This window comes from Pyrgilauda ruficollis, unplaced genomic scaffold (genome assembly GCF_017590135.1).
Source record: "Pyrgilauda ruficollis isolate IOZ18807 unplaced genomic scaffold, ASM1759013v1 scaffold29, whole genome shotgun sequence".
NCBI lineage: Eukaryota > Metazoa > Chordata > Aves > Passeriformes > Passeridae > Pyrgilauda > Pyrgilauda ruficollis.
In genome coordinates, this window is record NW_024524266.1 from 7,870,022 (window position 1) to 7,889,756 (window position 19,735).

Below are 19,735 nucleotides of genomic sequence, written 5' to 3' on the forward strand. Positions count from 1 at the left end.
CCCATGACTGAGGACTGCAGCATAATACATGTGTGCAAGAAAGGTGAATGTTACAGACGACTGAAGTGCCATTTTTGAGTTGCTGCTGCATTTCCTCCATGATCACATGCTTTTATGTGAGGTATTTATCAGAAACGTAAAATGACATGGAAGATAGAGTAAAAGAACTGCAGAATTTTCAAGTTCTGCTGAATTTCCAGCAAAATGGGACATCTAGGGGTAGTTGGCCAGATGTCCCATTTTGCTGGCCCATCCCCTGAAATGAAATTATTTGGCAGCAACATTTAAATCTGCAGTAGAGTATTTCAGGAGTTAGTACATAGCTCCTAAGGAACAATTCATCTCATTCTCTCTCCTTCTAACCTCACAGCATATTTAAGCACATTAAACCCTCTTAAAATACTTGAAAGAACTAAAGGCAAAGTAATTTCCTTTATATATTTCTTTTTATAGATTTTACATTTATTTTACATTTTATGTGAAGTAGGAAAGGAATTCAATGTTTGTCTTATATGAGGTCTCCACAAATACTTTTTGAGACCAGAATTTCTGCTTCTGCTAGCAGAACTAGCTGAATGAAGAATCAACCACAGCAAGAACTGGAATTTGTGTTGAAAAGTAAGAACAGCCCAGCCCTACTCTACCCATTCTTCTTTTTTTCTGAACTGAACTATACAGGGAAAACACCATCACCACACTGAAAACATTTCAAATAGGAACAGAGAAATTTATGCATGTTAATCTATGACAGGGTTTTCCCCCAGTGGATACAGCAACCCTCCCATTCATTTTGCACCACACCATGCATGTGTGGTATTGCCTGACATTGCTGTGAAAGTCCTGTCAACACTCCTTGTGCTTCTCCGTATGTTAAAAGCACTTCTGCTCTAAGTTCAATCTTCCTTAAACAATACAGCAGCTAAAAGAAAGCTTTACCATCTAAGAACTGAAGTGTTGTAAGTATGGAGGTTTGTTTATATAAAAAAAGGAAAGTACATTACAAGGTGTTAAGAAGAAAATTTATTTGGTCAAAGGAAGGAAACCTAAACAAAACACTGAATTTTTGACAAAACCTGCCAAAAACAAGAGTAACAACAAATGCAGGACTGTTAATAATCCTTTTCTCTCTCCTGTCTCACTGAAATTTTTCAGATTAATCACACCAGAAGTCTTGGAAAACTGGAAGCTTTTCATTTCAATGTTCAATTTAACTTCATCTGTGAAAGAGGTGGAACTGACATAGAAATTCTGCTTTGAAAAAACAGTACCTACTACTGAAAGCAAAGATATTCCAGACTGCACTGCAGACTTGCTTTGTTGCAGCTGGCTGCTGCAGAGGGCACAGCAACTGCTGAGTGTATTACAAACGACACATACTAAAGAGAAACTCTGAATACTCAGTCAGCATGAATTGAAGTTGAAATTTTAATTGTAACCTTCCTCTGTTGCCAGGAAGGCAGATGAGGATGTCTCTGTGAAACCAGAAGACTAATCCTTTGCCCTGGCATGGAAATGCTGCAATGCCACAAACTACTGCCCTTCAATACACAATGATATTTATCAGCAGAGCTTCACAGAGAGTCCTTTTAAGCGTTCAGGGTACCATTTTCTAAGGAGCCACAGGTTTTGAGGGGCCAGTTTGGCCTCTCTTACACAAACCACCAGTGTGCCTCACTCAGTGTGGGGCAAACACAATTGGCCCAAAGTAAAGAATGACAGAAGCAGAACCAAAACAGCTGTGTGGATGAGCACACACAGAGGCACATCTCTGTGCAGATGGATGAAAACACATCTACTTGCTTATGTTTAAATTTTGTGCATGTCCTATGCACTTGGCCATTGGAAACCAGCACCTAAAACAGACATATAGCCCACAGGGCTCCCTGGCTTCCACAGCTCTGTATACATTGGTCAGATATAGTCTATCACTCTAATAAGCCTTCTTTAAAGCTTCAAGCCTTCAAGCCCATTGCTGCTTTTTATTAGAATGGCAAAAATCACTCTAGGCACTGGTTTCAATAGCACTGTGTCCTCTTAAGTTTCTCTTCTGCTAAACAGATCTCCAACAGACAGGACCACATCAGGCTTCTGCCCGATCCTCCCACCCCTTCATTAAAACATTTTTCTATATAATGCTGCCAGACGAGTATCAGTCTGGAAGAAAAACTTCCTGCTTTATTATAAACCTTTGAAAAAGAATTCCAATGTCTGGGCTACGGTAATTTGATAAGTTGTATCTTGGCCAGTGGGCTCCTGATTCTCAAAAAAATCCAAGATTAGCAGACATAACAGTTCAAGCTATGCTGTGTGAAACTACTGTGTTAAATAAGACTAGAAAATGGGATCACTCAAATTCTTAAACAGGAAGAGCAGACAATTTCTAATGTGTTTTTCTTCTCTGCATTGCTTAAATTTTCCCAGTTCACTGGGTATGGATGTTGTTATGTTGCTTGCATGTGTGGTCAAGGCAAGCGGGTATCAAATGAGTGAATTTTAGACAGGTTTGATATTCCTGTCCCTCCTGTTACTACTTGACAACTGTATGTGTGTTGAATGGACTGTGAACATCACCGACAGACACGGTAAAAGAAAAAAAGGCCAAAGAAATACATGCTGTCCTTGCAAGACTCTCCCTCAAAGCCCAAAATCAAAACTTGCAGTTTGTTCTTTCAGCAGCCCAACCTGAGGCACCTGACCGTACAGCACTGTGCCACGTCAGAGCACAGTCCAGTACTCACAGCTTAAGGGGAATAATGGGCCAGTATTTGGGCTGCTTTTTGTCACAGTTCCTATCAAAGATAAGTTGCATGGCAGCCTCCATTGCTTGGATTTTGGCAGCTTCAGCACCATACAGCTTCTTCATTTCTGCCATGCGCCTCTCCCCAGGTCTTTCTGTGGGCGGCTCCACAGAACGCTCCACCCTCCTGTGCAGGTCTTGATCAGCCTCCACATAGGGGTCCTCAGCTTCCAGCTGCTGCTGCCTCCCTAGACAAATAAACCATAAGAGATGTAAATTACTGGGCTATCAACCAATCATGTTTTATTTTAACTTTTACAAATATTATATATTCATATTTTTGCTGGGTCTAAAAGGAAAAAAATCCACATGTTCTAGGATGCAGCTGCACTACTTTGCATAAAGAAATTCCTACTAAATATCATGATAAAGCCAGGCTGGAATAAATGGGGAGAAATGAAGAAGATCCTGGAACTGAATCCTAAAAGTGTAGGAAACCTCTGTATTAGTACTACTAAGCAAAAATCAACATTGCTCCATTTCTCCCTTAAACACACATAGCCCTGAAAAAACAACAAAACAACAAAAACCCAAAACACAATCCCCCTCTCCCTCCCAAGAAAACTGAAAAACCCAAGCAAAAAATCCCAAACCATTCCCCATACCAAAAAAATCAAACAAAAAGGAGAGTTGTTTCCGAAATAATGACTTAGCAGCTGAGAAAGGAAACAATACACAGGACAATGCAACTTTAGCTGAATGATAGCCAAGAGAAAATGTAATCAGTTACTACTCTGTGAAAATGAACAAATGGGTCTGTCATGTCAGCCATTAAGTGCAGTCAATGAAACACAGCTGTAAGCATCGTGTTTGGATAAACTGTCTAAACTCAGTAATTTCTCAAGACTTGCAAAGTTCAAAGCTGGCAGCCTTACTCTATTGCTTTGAAAACAAACTAAACAGCACCAACATAAAGCATGCATCAGATCTTTTAAAGAGAATTCAAAACAATTCAAGAGGTGAAACATTTGACCAATCTGTCAACAGAAATGCTCTGTGGTAAGCCTGACTGGAAGAAAGAACTTGGTTGTGCATGTCCAAATTTACCTCTGCTTCCTGGGTCTGCTAAGACGAAAGAAACAATGCTTTGTGCAGTTAAAACATCAAAGTGCTACACAAAACTACTCTCTTATGGGGACATTTCTACAAGAGAGAGAAAATCACCCAGCAGCTGAACTCCTCAATAACAAACAACCATCCTCAAAACCATGTAAAAGGCACAGTTCACTACTACTGACAGCAGTTGGGTTTTTTTAAACATCAAAAAGGACAGTGTCCACAGGTCCAGGATGCATTGGTCACACACAAGACATGCTCCTCAGCATTTGGTGCCATGTACTTCTTCCCTCTTTCACCCTAAGGCAGAGATTTAGCTTCCACAATACACGTGACATCTGCAAACCCTAACCCAAAGTTAAATATCCTGACATTTGTGTGTCAAACATCTGCAGTTTGTTTTTATACTGGAAAGTACTGTACTGAGCAGCCAACTGACTGTCAGCCTTCCTAAAGGAATTATCCCCTCAACAGCATTCACAGAAAACAGATATTTTAAACTATATGATGAGAAACTTCAAATTTGGCATATGTTAGTCTGACAGACACAGAAAGCTTTTGTCCTGTCATTTGAAACACCATTTGTGTTGGTCATAGAAGGGCTTGAGGAGTTATTAGCCATCTATTCCATAAAGCCATTTCTGTGATTCTGCTTTAAGGGCACACCCCTGCATTAGGCTGCACCGCCAGAATTCACAAGGAAATATACATTAGAGTCCATATGTGATTTTGGAAGAGTCAGATTTACTTGGTGTTGGGCCATTTTAACCAGAAGGTCTGAATTAAAGAAACTAACATCGCCTACAGAGGGCTCAGCACTTCGAGGACAATGTATAGCACCCAGGCTATGCCTTGCACCCCACTGAAACCAACTTCCTGGGACACCACGCTGCCCACAACTACATAGCACGCTTTTAAGTACAAACTGAATAGTTTTAGACAGATAAAACCAAACAAGACTATGCTGGCAAACCAATGTCTCCCACTGTAGATTACACAGCAAAACTGTCAAGGCAATGAATTGGACCCATATTTGTTAACTCTCTTGGGACACTAGATAATTCCTTGTACTTCTGTGCTGCCCATGGAAATTTTTAATTCTTTAGTTCCATAGCTGCACGCTAGAGACAGCTGCTTTCTCGCTTGTTTGCTGTAGAATGCTGTCTGATAGCTCACTGCTGATCCTTAAGAAAAAAAAAGTTTCGCTGGAGGTAGATAATGAATTCTTCTGTTTAGAAATTAAATGGATCTCTAGCAGAACATTCATGATGGATGAGTGGATTACAGTTTCGTGTGCATCAATCTCCATTCCTCAATACAGAGTCATTCATAATTCTGTAGATCCTAATTGTAACAATCAAAATAATAATACCAATTTAAATTCCATTCTCAGAATTACCTGATGTATGTCTGGAGTGTTTTACTTTACACTAATCAGATATAGTGCCCGTAACTTTCTAACTTGACTTCTGCTATTCCATAGCTACTGGTTAAAAAAATCCCAGAGTAATTGTATTACACAGCTTTAGACACATAAATCAGGTCTAGAATCCAGGCAGAGGCTCAGGATAGAAATGTGCTATAGGGACCCACAGTTTTTTGCACCAAAGGCTGGATTTGAGCACAGTACATGACAGCTGTTGCTGGTAATACTACTGCAGCTGTGTGGAACAGGCTGCATTTCAAATCAGTTATCTGTGCAGAGATACCACTGCAACAAACTCCAGAGTCATAGACAGAATCATAGAATGGCTTGGGCTACAAGGCACCTTAAAGATCATCTTATTCCAACCTCCCTGCCACAGGAAGGGACAGTGTCCACCAGATCACATTGCTCAGAGCCGCATCCAGTCTGGTCTTGAACACTGCCAGGGATGAGACATCCACAGCTTCTCTGGGCAACCTGTTCCAGTGTTTCACCAAGGGACAGTGTCCACCAGATCAAGTTGCTCAGAGCCGCATCCAGTCTGGCCTTGAACACTGCCAGGGATGAGACATCCACAGCTTCTCTGGGCAACCTGTTCCAGTGTTTCACCACCCTTACAGAAGACAGCATTATTTGCTTTTATAGACTATCAAGGAAAGAAGTCACGAAACTAAATGGGCATGTAAACTACTGCTTTTCCAAAACCAAAATATTTCCAAAAATAGACATAAGAAATAGATAACAGAGAAAGTATTGTCCTGTTGAGATGCATACTAAACTTTCTTTGGTGGGGCAAGGGCTGGGAAGTAGAAGTGCTGTACGTGCTGTAATTTGCAGCAGTCTGGGTTCTATCCGTTACCTCAGAGTTTAGTTTAAAAACAATACAAAGCAGTACAACTTGAGCTAAATGTGCAACTACCTCTTCATCAAAAAGCTGACAACTAGAATCTGACAATGGAAACACAAACAAAATTATAAGCTGTCTATAAGCACAAGCCTATGGAAACAACCAGAATTTCTCTGAAGCAAGAAACACATACTCATCCATGAAGCAGATAGCAAGGTTTATCAAAATATGAATTCTCAGTCTGCAGCAATGAAGTCCCCAGCTCACTCTCAGATCAGTTTCACATTCCAAATTCTCAAGTCATTGGGCTGCCAAGTTATAAATGTAAAACAAGCAATTTTTACACAATTCTAAGTAGTTCCTCCTTCTACTTCACACAGACTAAAATAAACATGCTTTCTTTTACAGCACTCATCTTCAAATACTGGCAAGCTTCCCCCAGTCATGGAACAGTATTTTGCAAATGTTGACAAGGCAGGCAGGCAGCTGCAGTGGTGGTTGGTTCCCGCACAAAGGAAAAGCACTGCTGATGTTTTCCCAGTTGGTCAGTTCCATTTCTTTCAAAGATGCTCTTTCTCTCTCTTGAAGCTCACTTCAAAGTTAACTTATTCCTACCAAATTCAGCTCTGCTGGGAAGTCATCGTTACCTGGCCAAAACCAGATGGGGTATCTTTTTCCAAACACAGTAAATAGAATTATTTAACCACTAAGAAAAGAAGTCCAGCTGTGTCATGCACCCAGTGTCCTGGGTTACCCCAAAGGTTATTGTATTCTGTATCTATCTGTGCCCAGAATGGGAAGTGCCTCTTTAAGATGCTAGATCTGGAACTGGAACCTTGGGGCCAGCAGGTGCCGGCTGTTTTGAAGTCGGGGTTGCGCAGGCAGAGCTCTCTCCTGCCCACAGCTCTTGCTCTTTGCCTTTCATTCTCACAGGCAGAGAGCTGAGGCACCACTGGTGGAAGCTCCCCTCTGGTTTTCTTCTGGGTTTTTTTTTTACGAGGCAGGAAGGTGTTCAGCCATGTCCAGGAGAGCAGGGCTCCATCACACACAGCAGTGACTTGGGAAGACAAACATCATCACTCCAAATGTCCCTGCCTTCCTTCTTCTTCCCCCCACTTTATGTACTGAGCATGATGTCAGATGGTCTGGAATATCCTTTGCTCAGCTGGGGTCACCTGTCCTGGCTGTGTCTCCTCCCAGTCTCCCATTCATCACCAAGGTCCTCACCAGCATGGCAGCAGGAAAGGCAGAAAAGGCCTTGGCTGTGTGTAAGCCCTGCTCAGCAATAACAAAAACATTTCTAGATTATCAACCCTGTGTTGAGTGTAGATTCGAAACACTGCCCCAAACCAGTCACTGTAAATGACAAACTCTACCCCAACCAAAACCAGCACATCTACCTAACTCATGCTACACTTCTGGGCCATCATTAGTAAATTCTCCCTTCACCACTTTTCCCACTTTTTATGAATGACTTTTAATCTGGTGTGTACTAGCCGAAAAGAAAAGTGAACAAATACAACACCTCCCCGCTCTGGAATTGCCAAGAGAGCAGACTAACTACTGTATTAGCCATTCACTGCATTTGGGCCTTCATATGCACACAAATGACCTCTTACTTTCAGCAAGACTATGACCTAAGACATAAGCTATTTTCCCCCTAGGTCCTTAGCAACTCAGATGCCTTGTTTCTCTTATTTTATAAAAAGGGAAAATGTCTCACCCTTTTTGTAAGTTTGATCCACTTTACATTTATTTCTTTGTAATATCCTTTGAGAAGCTTAAGTAGTAATAATAAAAAAATTCCTGTCCAGAACTTACCCTCTTCTTATTAAAAGAAAAAAAACCCCAGCAAAACAAACAAAGGAAAAGAAACAACTTCAAAACCAAAACCCAAATAAATTCCCTTATTTAGGAAGAAGTCTCCATGGAGAGACTTTGTAACATTAAAAGGAGATAGAAGTAGGAAGGGTAATTATCTATGTCAGATTTTAAATGAAAGATTTATACCCAGCATTGTGTGGTTTCTTGTACCATTTTTAGCACTCGGTATTTATACATCCAACGCTCAGCTCACTGCAGCCAGTGATAATATTCCATCTGACAACATTTCTTATACAGACATTCTTCCCCGCAGGTCTGGAGGTGCCCACACTCAGCAGCAGCCTGCCATGTGCTGCCCTACACAATGGTAGGTGTGGTAAGAGACCAAGGGCTTGCTCCTCCCAAGTGTATGCCATTACTGACTTTCAGTTGCTTGCTTAGTTAGCACACTTAGTTATTTTTCAAGGAAATATTGCACTTTCTCCAGTCTTGGTGTTTTCCATGATTTCAGACTGTGTATTCACATAGTTGTCTGCTTATTTGAAATGGTTAATTATTTTCTGCTACTGCTGCGTGTGCACTTAGTGAGCTTTTCATCTTAAATGCTACCTGAGCTGATCTTGAGCAGCCCACACTCACAGTTAAAACCATTTCTACTGATTAGAAACTCCTAGTTCTCCCTTTGAATGCCACTTCCCACAGCCTATCTGCTGTGTTAAGTGTTCTGCCCACACAGGCTTCTCCATGCAAAATGCCAGCTTCTTCATCTTCCTAGAAAAGCTAAATACCTTCACCATAAACCTACATAAGAGGTTTTTTCTGATGTGATAGAATCAGACCATTTTATTGTCCCATACTTGCAGGAACTGGGCATAACATAGGGAAAATCAAAATCTTTGCCTCAAGGAATTCCACCAAAACAGGGATTTAAATCAGGATTTGTACACAGGATATTCAAGGAGTTTAATTTCTGCAGAGCTCTGTATTTCCACAGGGCTGGAATCTCAAGTACTACTCTTTATCAAGTGCAAAGTTTTGCAGAACAAGTTTCCATCAGTGGGAGTCTACAAGATACAAACAATTGTGACTTACCCCCACATCTGTAAAGATAAAATATTCTTCGTTGCTAAAACCAGCGTAGTCCTGCTTGCTGGAAGGTTACTATGGAACACTAAGTAAACTGAAATTGTGGAAACATACTGAAAGAGAATGATGATTTTATAGCAGAACGAACAGCCTTGTTCTAGCTGTAAGCTGGCTTGGGGAAAATAGACTTCTTTTAAAACTTCTTAAATTTAAAACTTTGTGCTTCAAAAGATGTGACAAAGGGATTCCCCAGGACACCACGTAACCTTCCCCCTCCCATTTTCAGGAGAAGTCTGATCTCCAAGGACAGCTAGGCCCTATCTTACTGTGCAAGCATTCCCACCTATACAGAAAAATCAAATGCTGTAGCTGACTGGAAAACACTAATTCAGAATAAAAATTACTTTTGGTGGAAGTAATTGCTTGCAATGTTAAGCTTTCAGTTACCAGTCATGACAGTCATGAAAGAGAATCACCAAAAATCCTGAGGATATTAAAACCCCAAATATCTACACTGACAAAATTTCCATCTGCTACTTGAGGAGAGAATGAGTTAAAAGAAATGGACTATTTCATCACATATATCTACAAGCATGCAATATTCTCAAGAAAAAGGAAAACACTCCCGTTCAGAAATGTTTCAGGCTTTGAAGTAAGAGCAGATGTGATTCCTTGGCAAGCTTGTGGCAGCCTGAAACCATGGTTCCATGGACATTTTTCCTTCCTCAGCTACAAAACCAGCTTATGCAATTTCTGCTCTTCTCCCTTAGTTGCATGCTCCAGCTCCCAGGTCCCTCATGCTACAGTTATCTAAGGGGCAGCACAAAGAAGCCTACAAAAAACAAACACACCCCGCCCCCCCCCTCCCAATCAAACAAAACTTCAACACATTATATTTAGTTCTAGTACAGTTCAGTGCCCTGGAAACACCAGAGCAGGAACGAATGTCTAGGAAGAATAATTGCTTAGCCTGGCTTTGGCACCAAGATGTGCTTACTGAAGCACAGCCCAACTGAAACCTATTGCTAAGAGCAGGAAATAATCTCAGGTAAGAGAGTGCACTCCCTCAGACACAGTTGCAACAGGCTGTCTAAACAGACAGCAAACAGATTTTGCACATCTGACATACTCCAATACCTTCTTTCACTGTAATCCAATTTTTCTACACAGCCTGAACAGGTCAGCTCTCTAGAAACAGGGCAAAACTACTTACCAAGACAGAAAATGAAGAAAAATTACCTTTGAAATAAAAATGAATAGAAACCAAGGAAGTAAGATTAGAATTAAGGTGTTCCACTTTCAGGTTTGGTACTTAATGGTATGTGTCACTCTTAAGTTAATTAACCACATGCCTCACTGTAAATAATCTGTAAAATTAATCTAATACTTTAAAGAATTAATTATCTCGTATTATTTTGTTATTTGGGTTAAGCAACTGGCACAAAGCTATACAGCTAACTGGAGAATAAAGAAGCCGATTTCTGTTTTAGAAATATGATTAAAAACCAAGGATTGTTCTGTGGTCTCCAAAACAAACTACACAGAAACAATATAAGCCTTCATGTCCATGTTTACATTAGCACTAGGCTACATTGGTTACTGCCCAGCTAAACATCAAATCACATTTATTTTCTTCTATTACCTTCCACAATGAAAACCCTAAAAAGGAGTATTTTTAGTCCAACCAGAAAATGCACTGAAACAATTAAACCCCGTGAATATGAAACAATCAACGAGTCAATGGAACCTCAAGTGAAAGCCTGCTCTAGAATTTGATTGCTCTAAATGTAATTCACAATCAGGGACTTGCTGATGAAGATGAGAAAACTCAGAGGCGAGCCCTGTGCAGTCAGCGGTCTGCAGCACACCAGAGACACCAAGGTGTCTGTACCCTGGTGCCATCTGACACAATTAAACTGATAGGAAGTTGCTGAACGACCACTGCTAAGAAATTAGAACAGGATCAGGCACTGGCAGCTGCCTCTAGTAAGGATCAAGTCTACTTCAATAAGATTAAATACAGACCAGCTGACTCTGCATTCCCATCCCCCAAAACAACTCCAATCTGTCACTGATGGCAACAATGCTGACACCAGACAAAGACAACACTGCTAGAGTAAACAGAAGGATTACTTAAATCTATATATAACTATGTCTTCACATACATTTATGGCATAGTCTGGATTTACAGAGACTCAACAAGGAGATGTTAAAATTTAAAAGTGCTACTTTAAAAGCAAACCAGAACACAGAAGAAACACGAGTTTCACAATAGTTTTTTATGTGTGCCCTGAACAGAAATTAAACACATGCTCTTGGAAGAACATGTTTCACGATGCACTGAGCAGCTAGACAGCTAAATAATACTGAGTTTGGTACTTTCAGGAAAAAAAAGAAAGGAAGTAGCCTGTGTCAGTCTTTAGATCAAATTCACATTTGAACTTCACAATGAAATTTCTTTTGTGACTCCAGACACACTACAGCGCTGAATTCAAGTTTTGTTTATTGCTTGATATGAGAAAGCTACTTTATCAAAAAGTCTTGAAAAACATTTTTTTGGAGAGCAACCTGCAGCCATGTTGCTGATTTTCTGGGAGGAAGCATACTCAGGCTATGAACTGACCTTTCAGTTAACTCGCAGGTCCAAAACTCAGTATTACCACAGACACGCAGAATTAAATAGCAAGGTCTAATCCAGAGAAAATTAATTTCAGCAAGTAAATACACATTTTCTCCATGCTGCTAGTAAACTACGTGTGCTGCCTGACCAAGCATTTGGAAAGAGACATCTGGAAAAAGGGTCAAACTAAAGGAATTGGTTAACCACAGTTTTTGGAAGGAAGGGTTGAAGGGTAACTTTGGAAATATAAGTCTCCCTCTGACCTTATGAATTTCTCATTGCTCTCTTCAGCACTCTAGTAAATAAAATGTAATATACTTGAACTCATGAGGGTAACTGCTATGCCCAGTATTAAAAACACAACAAAAACCCCTGGGGACATATGCCAGAAAAAACCTGCAGATGTGCATCTATTGTACCTTCCACAAAATGGGAATGTTTGACTTCAAAAGTAGTTCCAAGATTTGGTGCTGGAGCACAGATCTGAGCACTCTTTCTTAAGAGAGACAGCTGGCATCCCACTTGTCAGAAAGTTAAGTTGTACTTCTTAGCACTTGGGAGCTTTCTGTCTCCTCTCTGTCACTTCAACAGGATAATTCCTACATTAAGTATTTCAGTGACTTGATGATACACACGGAGAGCCACCAGACTAAAAGCTCTAGTCTGACAGCCTGCTCATGACACAGGTCAGTACCTAATGCCAAGGGAAGGATGCAAAAGCAGAGAATGTAAATGTCTACATGTCACCAGCATCACCCAGTGAGAAATGGAGAGATCAGAAAAATGCAGATGCTTCTCCAAAGCCAGCCAGCTGCTCTGCAATCTACCACCTCAACACCTCCTCCATCAGCATGTTGCACATGATGCAATCTTCACAGTCTGGACACTTCTACATTTACCAGTGGCCAAAAATTCCAAGGAAATGACAACTGATGAATTTTAGAGTGATTCCGCCAACACTTTGTTCAGCAACCACACCAGAAACTGCAGACCTTCTAGAAATCAAGGTATTCTGCAAGGCTCATACAAAGTGAGCACAGCAGTATTAGTTTCAGCATTTGAACAGCCACAGAAAAACTGAGGCCCAGCACGCTCTTTGGAGACCTACATTCCTTTCTACAACTTCTGTGAATACAGAGCAACAATCACTTCAGCGACTACAAATGAAATTAAACCCAGGAGGTTCTTATCCAGCTAAATGTGAACAGTAACACTCAATGGTGTGACACCAGCATTATTTATTTCAGTAAAAATACCCATTTAGTATTTAGCCTTCATTTTTTACTCTACCTCCATGATTTCAGTGTACCAGAGCAGCGATCTGACAAATTCAGACGTGTGTCCTTGAAAATATTGTGGGAAATTTCGATAGTCACATAAACAGCTCTGGGTACTTTGGAGGCCAGCAACAATTGCAATAACTGTAACACTGATGAACAGCTGGATTGCTCTGTACAGGGTACTTTCTAGGGTTACAGCAGAAGTGTTTCTCATGTTGCTACATCAACCTTTTCTATTTCTCTAAGCAACAGGGAAGTTCTATCACCCCTAAAAGTCTAAATAAACAGAAAATGGAACAAATTCCTGGAGCAGGAGGTATTCTAGATTCCTTGGAATGAGATTCACAACAGATGACATCACATGGTGGCATAGGTGCTCAACCCTGACACTGGAAAAGACAAGAAGGACAATGTTCCCTGTATTCTTAGGGTTTAAGATGCATCATCCTTTGGGTATAAATGACTAGCTTTTTTCTTCCTGGCAGGCATGTGGAAGACAAAGACTATTATATGGGATATTTGTTTCTGAATTCTACCTATGCTGAAAGCTTTTGTGGATCTAGTCACAACCGGCACACCCAAAGCTGTGACAGAAGTCTGTACAGGCCACCCAAGTCTGAGATGGGTGGCCTAACAAACTCTGCCTGCCTCTCTCACTTGATTTTCAGCATCCAAGGAAATGAGTTTTGAAAAAACCCAGGCAGATGGAAGTCTCTGAACTGTCAGTTTCTGCCATGCCAGCACCCACATTTCCCTAATGACAAAAGATGTGAACTCCATCTAGATGCTTCTGATAAAACTGAGGCACAGTGAGAGATGCTGAAAAGCAAATGGTGCCTCTGAAGTCTTGGCACTAACAACACCCCATTAAAATCAGCTGGGGTAAATTACCAGCTCCAAGCAAATCTGTCTGTATGGGGGATTTGCTTTATAACAGAGAGACCTAAAATGTGTTATACTAGAGGTATTTTGCTGCCATGCTCTGTTGCAGCTTCTCAGCAGATTTTGTAAATCGTGAGTGTAGAAAGAAGACATCATCATTACATCAATTTCTACCTTGTTCTCTGGCATTTGCTTCTCACTATTACTCCAGTGCTGGACACCCTGAAACTTTAAACATTCTTTCTACAACAAATGTTCCCCCAGTAGATATCAAAATAGCTTGTATTAGAAAACACTTCATAGTCCACAATGTCACTGTCCACTTACAAGGTTGAAAGTATCACCCTAAAGGCAGATGAATTCAGATTTACCATCAGAGAACTGAGACACAGTGCTTCCCTAAGATCATTTAGAGATCCAGAAATGCTGCATGTGGCACCCAGATAGAACCAGTAATCAAGGCATTTTAGGGAAAAGGGAAAAGTGCATCAACTGTGAAGACAGACTGCCCAAGCTGAGTGATTGGCACAGAGATGCTTTTATGCCACTTTTCTCTAGAGCTGTGTCTGTCAGCATGGTCTCACCTGCTCTTTTCCACAGCAGCTGCAGCTGCTTTAACAACCTTCCCTGCAAGGACAAAGAATGAAGAGGAGACTAGAGGAGCCACTCAGAGCAGCTGCAGATGCTAATGGAATAACCTGCCTTCAAAAAATTACCAGCACCAGTTCTGAGTCTAAGTAGTGTCTGCATCTTCCCACACCAAACTGTTCCCACATGAAGCAGTCTTCCATAACAGCATTCTGAAAGAAATGCTTGCTCTTACAACAAGACTGGAGAAGGATTCCTTGCTGCACACGTGGCCTCAGCCCTGGGGCCCACCTGTTAGCTCTTTACCAAAACTTTGCAGAGCCCAAGTATGTCTCAGCAATACCTTCAATCTTTGGTAACCTCACGGACACAAAACAGGCGCTGACACTCTGTGATCTAAAACTGAATTACCACATGTATTCTCTTTGTAAAGAGAAAGTTCCAGTGGCTGAGCCATCAGAGAAAGGTACTGATGCTTCAGTTTCCATGGGATCCTTCTGCAACCAGCAACTACCAAAACCAGGTTTCAAATGGATCTCAGATGGTGAGGGACAAAGCTGCTGAGGGGAGCAATGACCTGTCTCTCCTGTTTTTATTCCCGTATCCTCAACACAAGTCCAGTCAGAAGGAATTTATCCACATTACTGATTTACCAGAGCAGCAACAATACAAGATTACCAGACTTCTCTTACTGAGTCATTAATAACTTAGGGTAACAGCTTTCTGGGAGAAAGAGTAGCTCAAATTCTGTGTTTGTTCAGCAAAGGTGTTGTCAACAAGATGCATTTTGGTCACAGAGACGACATCTAAGTTAACTGTTAAGCAAAAGGTCTATGAAGAACACTTGGATCAGATTGTTCATTATTCTAGCATATGAGGCTTTTGCTTTCTTCCTGAGGTCCTCAAAACCCCTTACAAAGATGAATAAACTGAACTTCTCAACAAGCCCCCTAGTGTATGTACTGTCTCACTACAATAAGAGGAACACATCAGGCAGACAAATAAAGGATGACTACTTCAAACACAGCTTTCTGAAGTTTAATACATATGTTCATATTAAGACAGTATTCTTCATTTCCATCAAATTGAAGAGGTAGTAGAGATGTTCAACATCTTGGCATTCCTCTTAAAGCAACACCTACACTACAGCCACACTGAACCACATGAGCTTCTTTTCCCACACTCTCAGCTATAAACCTCCTGTAACTCAAATACCAGTACTCCACAGCATGCTTAGAAAAAACCAAGACCAGTACAGCTACTGGCAGATAGGGAACTGACATTCCAGGTCCCAGCTCCACCCAGCTGTCCAGGCTGCACCCATGGGACCCTGGTACACAGAAGTCCCAGATGCCACCTAGAAGCTGAAGCCTATGGCATCCCTTAGCAGAAAACAAGAAGCCTGGCCTTGCTCTTGTGTACTTTCAGGGGTTGCCAACACTGTCAAACAGACTCAGCCTGAGGCACATACACATAAGAAAGACTTTATATATAATTTCTAGTACATGTATTAAGTCTTCTGCAACTCTCCAGAGCGCATAGCTCAGTCTCCTCAGTAGTACCTTGAGCTTTCTAATGTCTCTCTTCCATTACTTCCAGCAGCAGCAAGCCATAGGTTCACAGAGCAAAGACACACATTCTCTTAAGCTCAAATTCTGTCTTTAGCATAGGATCCAAGGACATTTTCTTGACAATATTTTACAAATTGATACACTTTGTATAATGATAACCTTGTCTGTCATGAAACAGATCTAAAACTGTGCCAATATTGCTCTTCAGACTCTCTAATTTTACAAGTAGAGATTAGTTTTCAATATTAAAGCAGTGAAAATTGTGGCACTTTTCCTTGTTTCTCTAGTAAGGAGGCATTTTCTCAATTGTTGGCTTCTGGTACTGAATAACACAGCCTCTGCTGGACACAGTGTGTGCACTTGGGAAGATTCTGCTGCCACACAGCAAAAGGTTCAATCATCAGGATCAGAGATGTAGTACAAAAAGAGTAACTTTCACATGTCTTCTTCAGTTCACAAAACAACATGTTTCAAAAGCATTTCCCAAGCACCCACACATATTGCAGAGAGCACTTGCATTTCACAGGCATTTCTCAGAAGTTTCAGCATCTCAGCTTCCACAGACGGTGGCTGAAGTTCATGCCAAACAAGGCTTTTTGGTTTGTCAAAAAGTTTGTCAACAAAGGCTGTTAAAGGCAGGGAAGTTGAGCAGATATTTAAAAGCTCACCATCCACACTGCTTGGACAGCTCAGGGTAGTGAAGAAGAAAGAAAAAGAAATGGTGGGGAGTTTGTAGTTCCAAGAATTTGAGCTACAGTCTTATGATGAAAAAGACAGAAAAAAAACAGGGAAAAGCATTTACCAAAAATGAAGGAAAGAACAAAAACATTGCGGCAAAAAACCTGAATCAAAGTCTATTTTCCTAAAGGCATGCAGGCTTTAAACAAAACCAAAAGCTTCATGGATATGGTACGATTCAAACAAGTTACAAAACATGGAAAATTCCATTACTTCCTCTTCACAGAAGAGACAGTGGCAACTACATCTTTCAGAGAAAAAGAAACCTGAGGGGAAAAGCCTGCAGACTGCAGTTTTGAAACAAACATCTTCATTCACTATTTCCGTTCATTTCTAAAAAAAATATTTTCCATCTAGCATAAAAAAAATTAAATTCAGACATTATTTTTGGGAAAAGCTAGAGGCTATGCGTGGGCAATAGAAACAGAGGCTTTGATGGAAAAACTAGTCAGAGCATTAACAAATGATAGACTATTATCCTTCGGTAATGAACTGACATGATGGTACTTTCCCTTGCTTTTCTTTGTTTTTAAATAAAGGATTCTGTCTACGTCCTGTTAACTACTACAGAATGGTTCTCAATGTACTTGCAATGCTGTACTCACTCAATTTTAGCAGTGATTTTCTCTCATATGCAAAAGGAAACAAGGAAAAATTGTATAAGGACAAACGACATGTTTCAAAGGCTAAATTTAAAAGTGTAATAAATATGTGCAATTAGACAATTTACAGAACTGTTAGGGTTGTGAATCTTCCTATCTTCATTTTTACCCTTTTAATTCTTGAAATGTAAAAAGGCAACTTACTGCATTCTATGTTTTACATCTAGGATGCCTGGAGAATCTGCTGCCATACTTAGGTCTGACAGGTATGGTAACCCAGGAAAACAACTTAATGATTTTCAGCTGCCAGAGGGAAAACTTAAATGCAACCATTTAAACATTCCCAAGATGCATAGTATGCTTGGATCACCAGGTACATGAAGAACCTGAAAGACAGACTAGCCCGACAAGAAAACCCTCTAAAAAAGAGAATCACTACATAATTACAACTGCATGTGAAGAAACAAATGAAGAGGAATTAAAACTGTCTGTAAGGGTTTTAACCAAATGCCATTTATCTAAAACATGAGATAAGTTTGTAGTGTATTAGTATGTCTGAGTTCATACAGCCTCAGCCAAACTTTACTCATAATTACATCTGGGCATTCCAGGAATATGTAATTGACTACAACACAAGATAAAAACACAAAAACTAGTAAGAAATTGAGGTGACTTCAAAGACAAAAAAAGAGATCGTTTTAAAAGAGGTTGGTTGTGAACTGTATCACTGCAGAAGTGTTAAATCATGCAGCAAGTTTGCCAGTTTCAAAGCCCTTGCTTTGCAAGTCAGCCAATCACTGCAAATGCCCACTAGAAAACAAAATCAAAAATCTTACAGAAGTTAGAAATCTGCTTGTTCTTCAAGTTTGTGGCAGCTACAAGAAATTAAATAAAGCTTAAGTTTTCTTCTTTGGCTAGTCTGACACAACATCTTTTTTATCTGTGGAGCTTTTCTCTTTGCAATTAGCATTAAGGCTTGTATGTCACCATCTAGGCCCAAATGCCTTTCACACAGCCACAGAATCATAGAATCATTAAGGTGGGAAAAGACCTCCAAGATTGAGTCACCTCATTCCCACCTGTATCTCAGGCCTATTTAAGTCTTTCGCAGTTAAAGTTTGCAAGACCTTATCCTCTGATGTCAGCGATCATGATCATTCACCTCCAGCAAGCTCTAGATGAGGCACTGTAAGTGAAGAGTCTGCCATCAAGTAGGATTCCTTTTAATCTATTTGATTATCCTTCCACATGTTGATGAGACATCTGTGGATCAGGTGTGGGAACCAGCTATATCTCACATGAAAAATCAAGACTCACTACCTATGTCCAAAATAGATCAAATAGATGCATTAATGCTGTGTAGTATTTCTTAACTTTGGATAGGTAGAAAAACACCAAACTAATGGAGGTCATTCTTCACAAAGATTGGTATCCCCCTCCTTAGGTGCCAAATTCCCATTCCTATTTGCCCCACTGATGCTCTGCTTCCTTGTGACTCCCACCTCATTAAGTTGCTCACAAGCGTGTCTCTAACTCTTGCAAACTCTTTTAGAAGAGCAAGCTGTGTGTCCCCTCCCAAGGGAACATCAAGGTGCAGGGGTAAGAGGCTGTGAATTCCACCCGGAGCCCCTTATTGATGCCAGAGGAAGAAAACATGAGACACAGCCTTCCCCTTAACGTCCCCTAACGACCGGCCTTTATTTTAACTGATCGTCAAGGTCCCTATTGGTATTCTACTGTGGCACACCCAAACAATCTCATCTGCTTTAAGTGCTATGTAAAACTCTTGCCTCACCCTTACAAATTTCTCTCTCAGAAGTGGAGGTGTAAATTTCAGGCATTACTGAGGTTTATGCTACCCAAGTTTCTCTATAAATCTGCTCCTAAGGACATGCAGTTTGGGATTAAAATGAAGTCATTAGAGAGAAAATACTCAAGTAACTGAGGGTTTCTTTTGCGGATGCGTTATTTCAATCTTCTCAAGCATCAATACAGAATGACAACTGTTAAACAGTATGAAAGATATAACATGATATAGCATCATTATGGATCACAGCTTAATGATCCTCTAAATTTAATTTTGTTCATAAACAGCAATCAGGAAAATTAATAAAACTACCTCTTAAAGCAGAGTACTACCGCCTTCAAACACGGTCTCCATACCAGCTCATTTCCACACCATCAGAGAAACAATGATTTTCCCCTCCTCCTGCTGCTTATGTTTCTTCTTTTGAGAAACTTTAACAGAATAAAAAATTTCTTCTATTCTCCTTTTCCCTCACCTTGCAAGAAAATATCTCCAAACAAGATCATACTGTGTTTTTAATTACTCACAAAATTAGAATTTAGAAAGCAACATTCACCCTAGATTTCTATGTCACTTTTAAATTTCATTTAAGTCAAGTACTTCTTTACTTT

General features: G+C 40.4%; 1 protein-coding gene across 3 annotated transcripts in view; it reads right to left on the reverse strand.

The window, feature by feature from the left end:
• Positions 1-1,007: 1,007 nt before the first annotated feature.
• The window catches only part of GEMIN8 (gem nuclear organelle associated protein 8), a 28,084-nt gene continuing 9,356 nt past the window's right edge, over positions 1,008-19,735 (reverse strand). For all 3 annotated transcript variants that reach the window (XM_041472494.1, XM_041472495.1, XM_041472496.1), the window contains one exon: positions 1,008-2,985. In XM_041472494.1, coding sequence (XP_041328428.1) covers positions 2,735-2,985 — 251 coding nt within the window. In that variant the 3' untranslated portion in view covers positions 1,008-2,734. The remainder of the gene's footprint in view (positions 2,986-19,735) is intronic.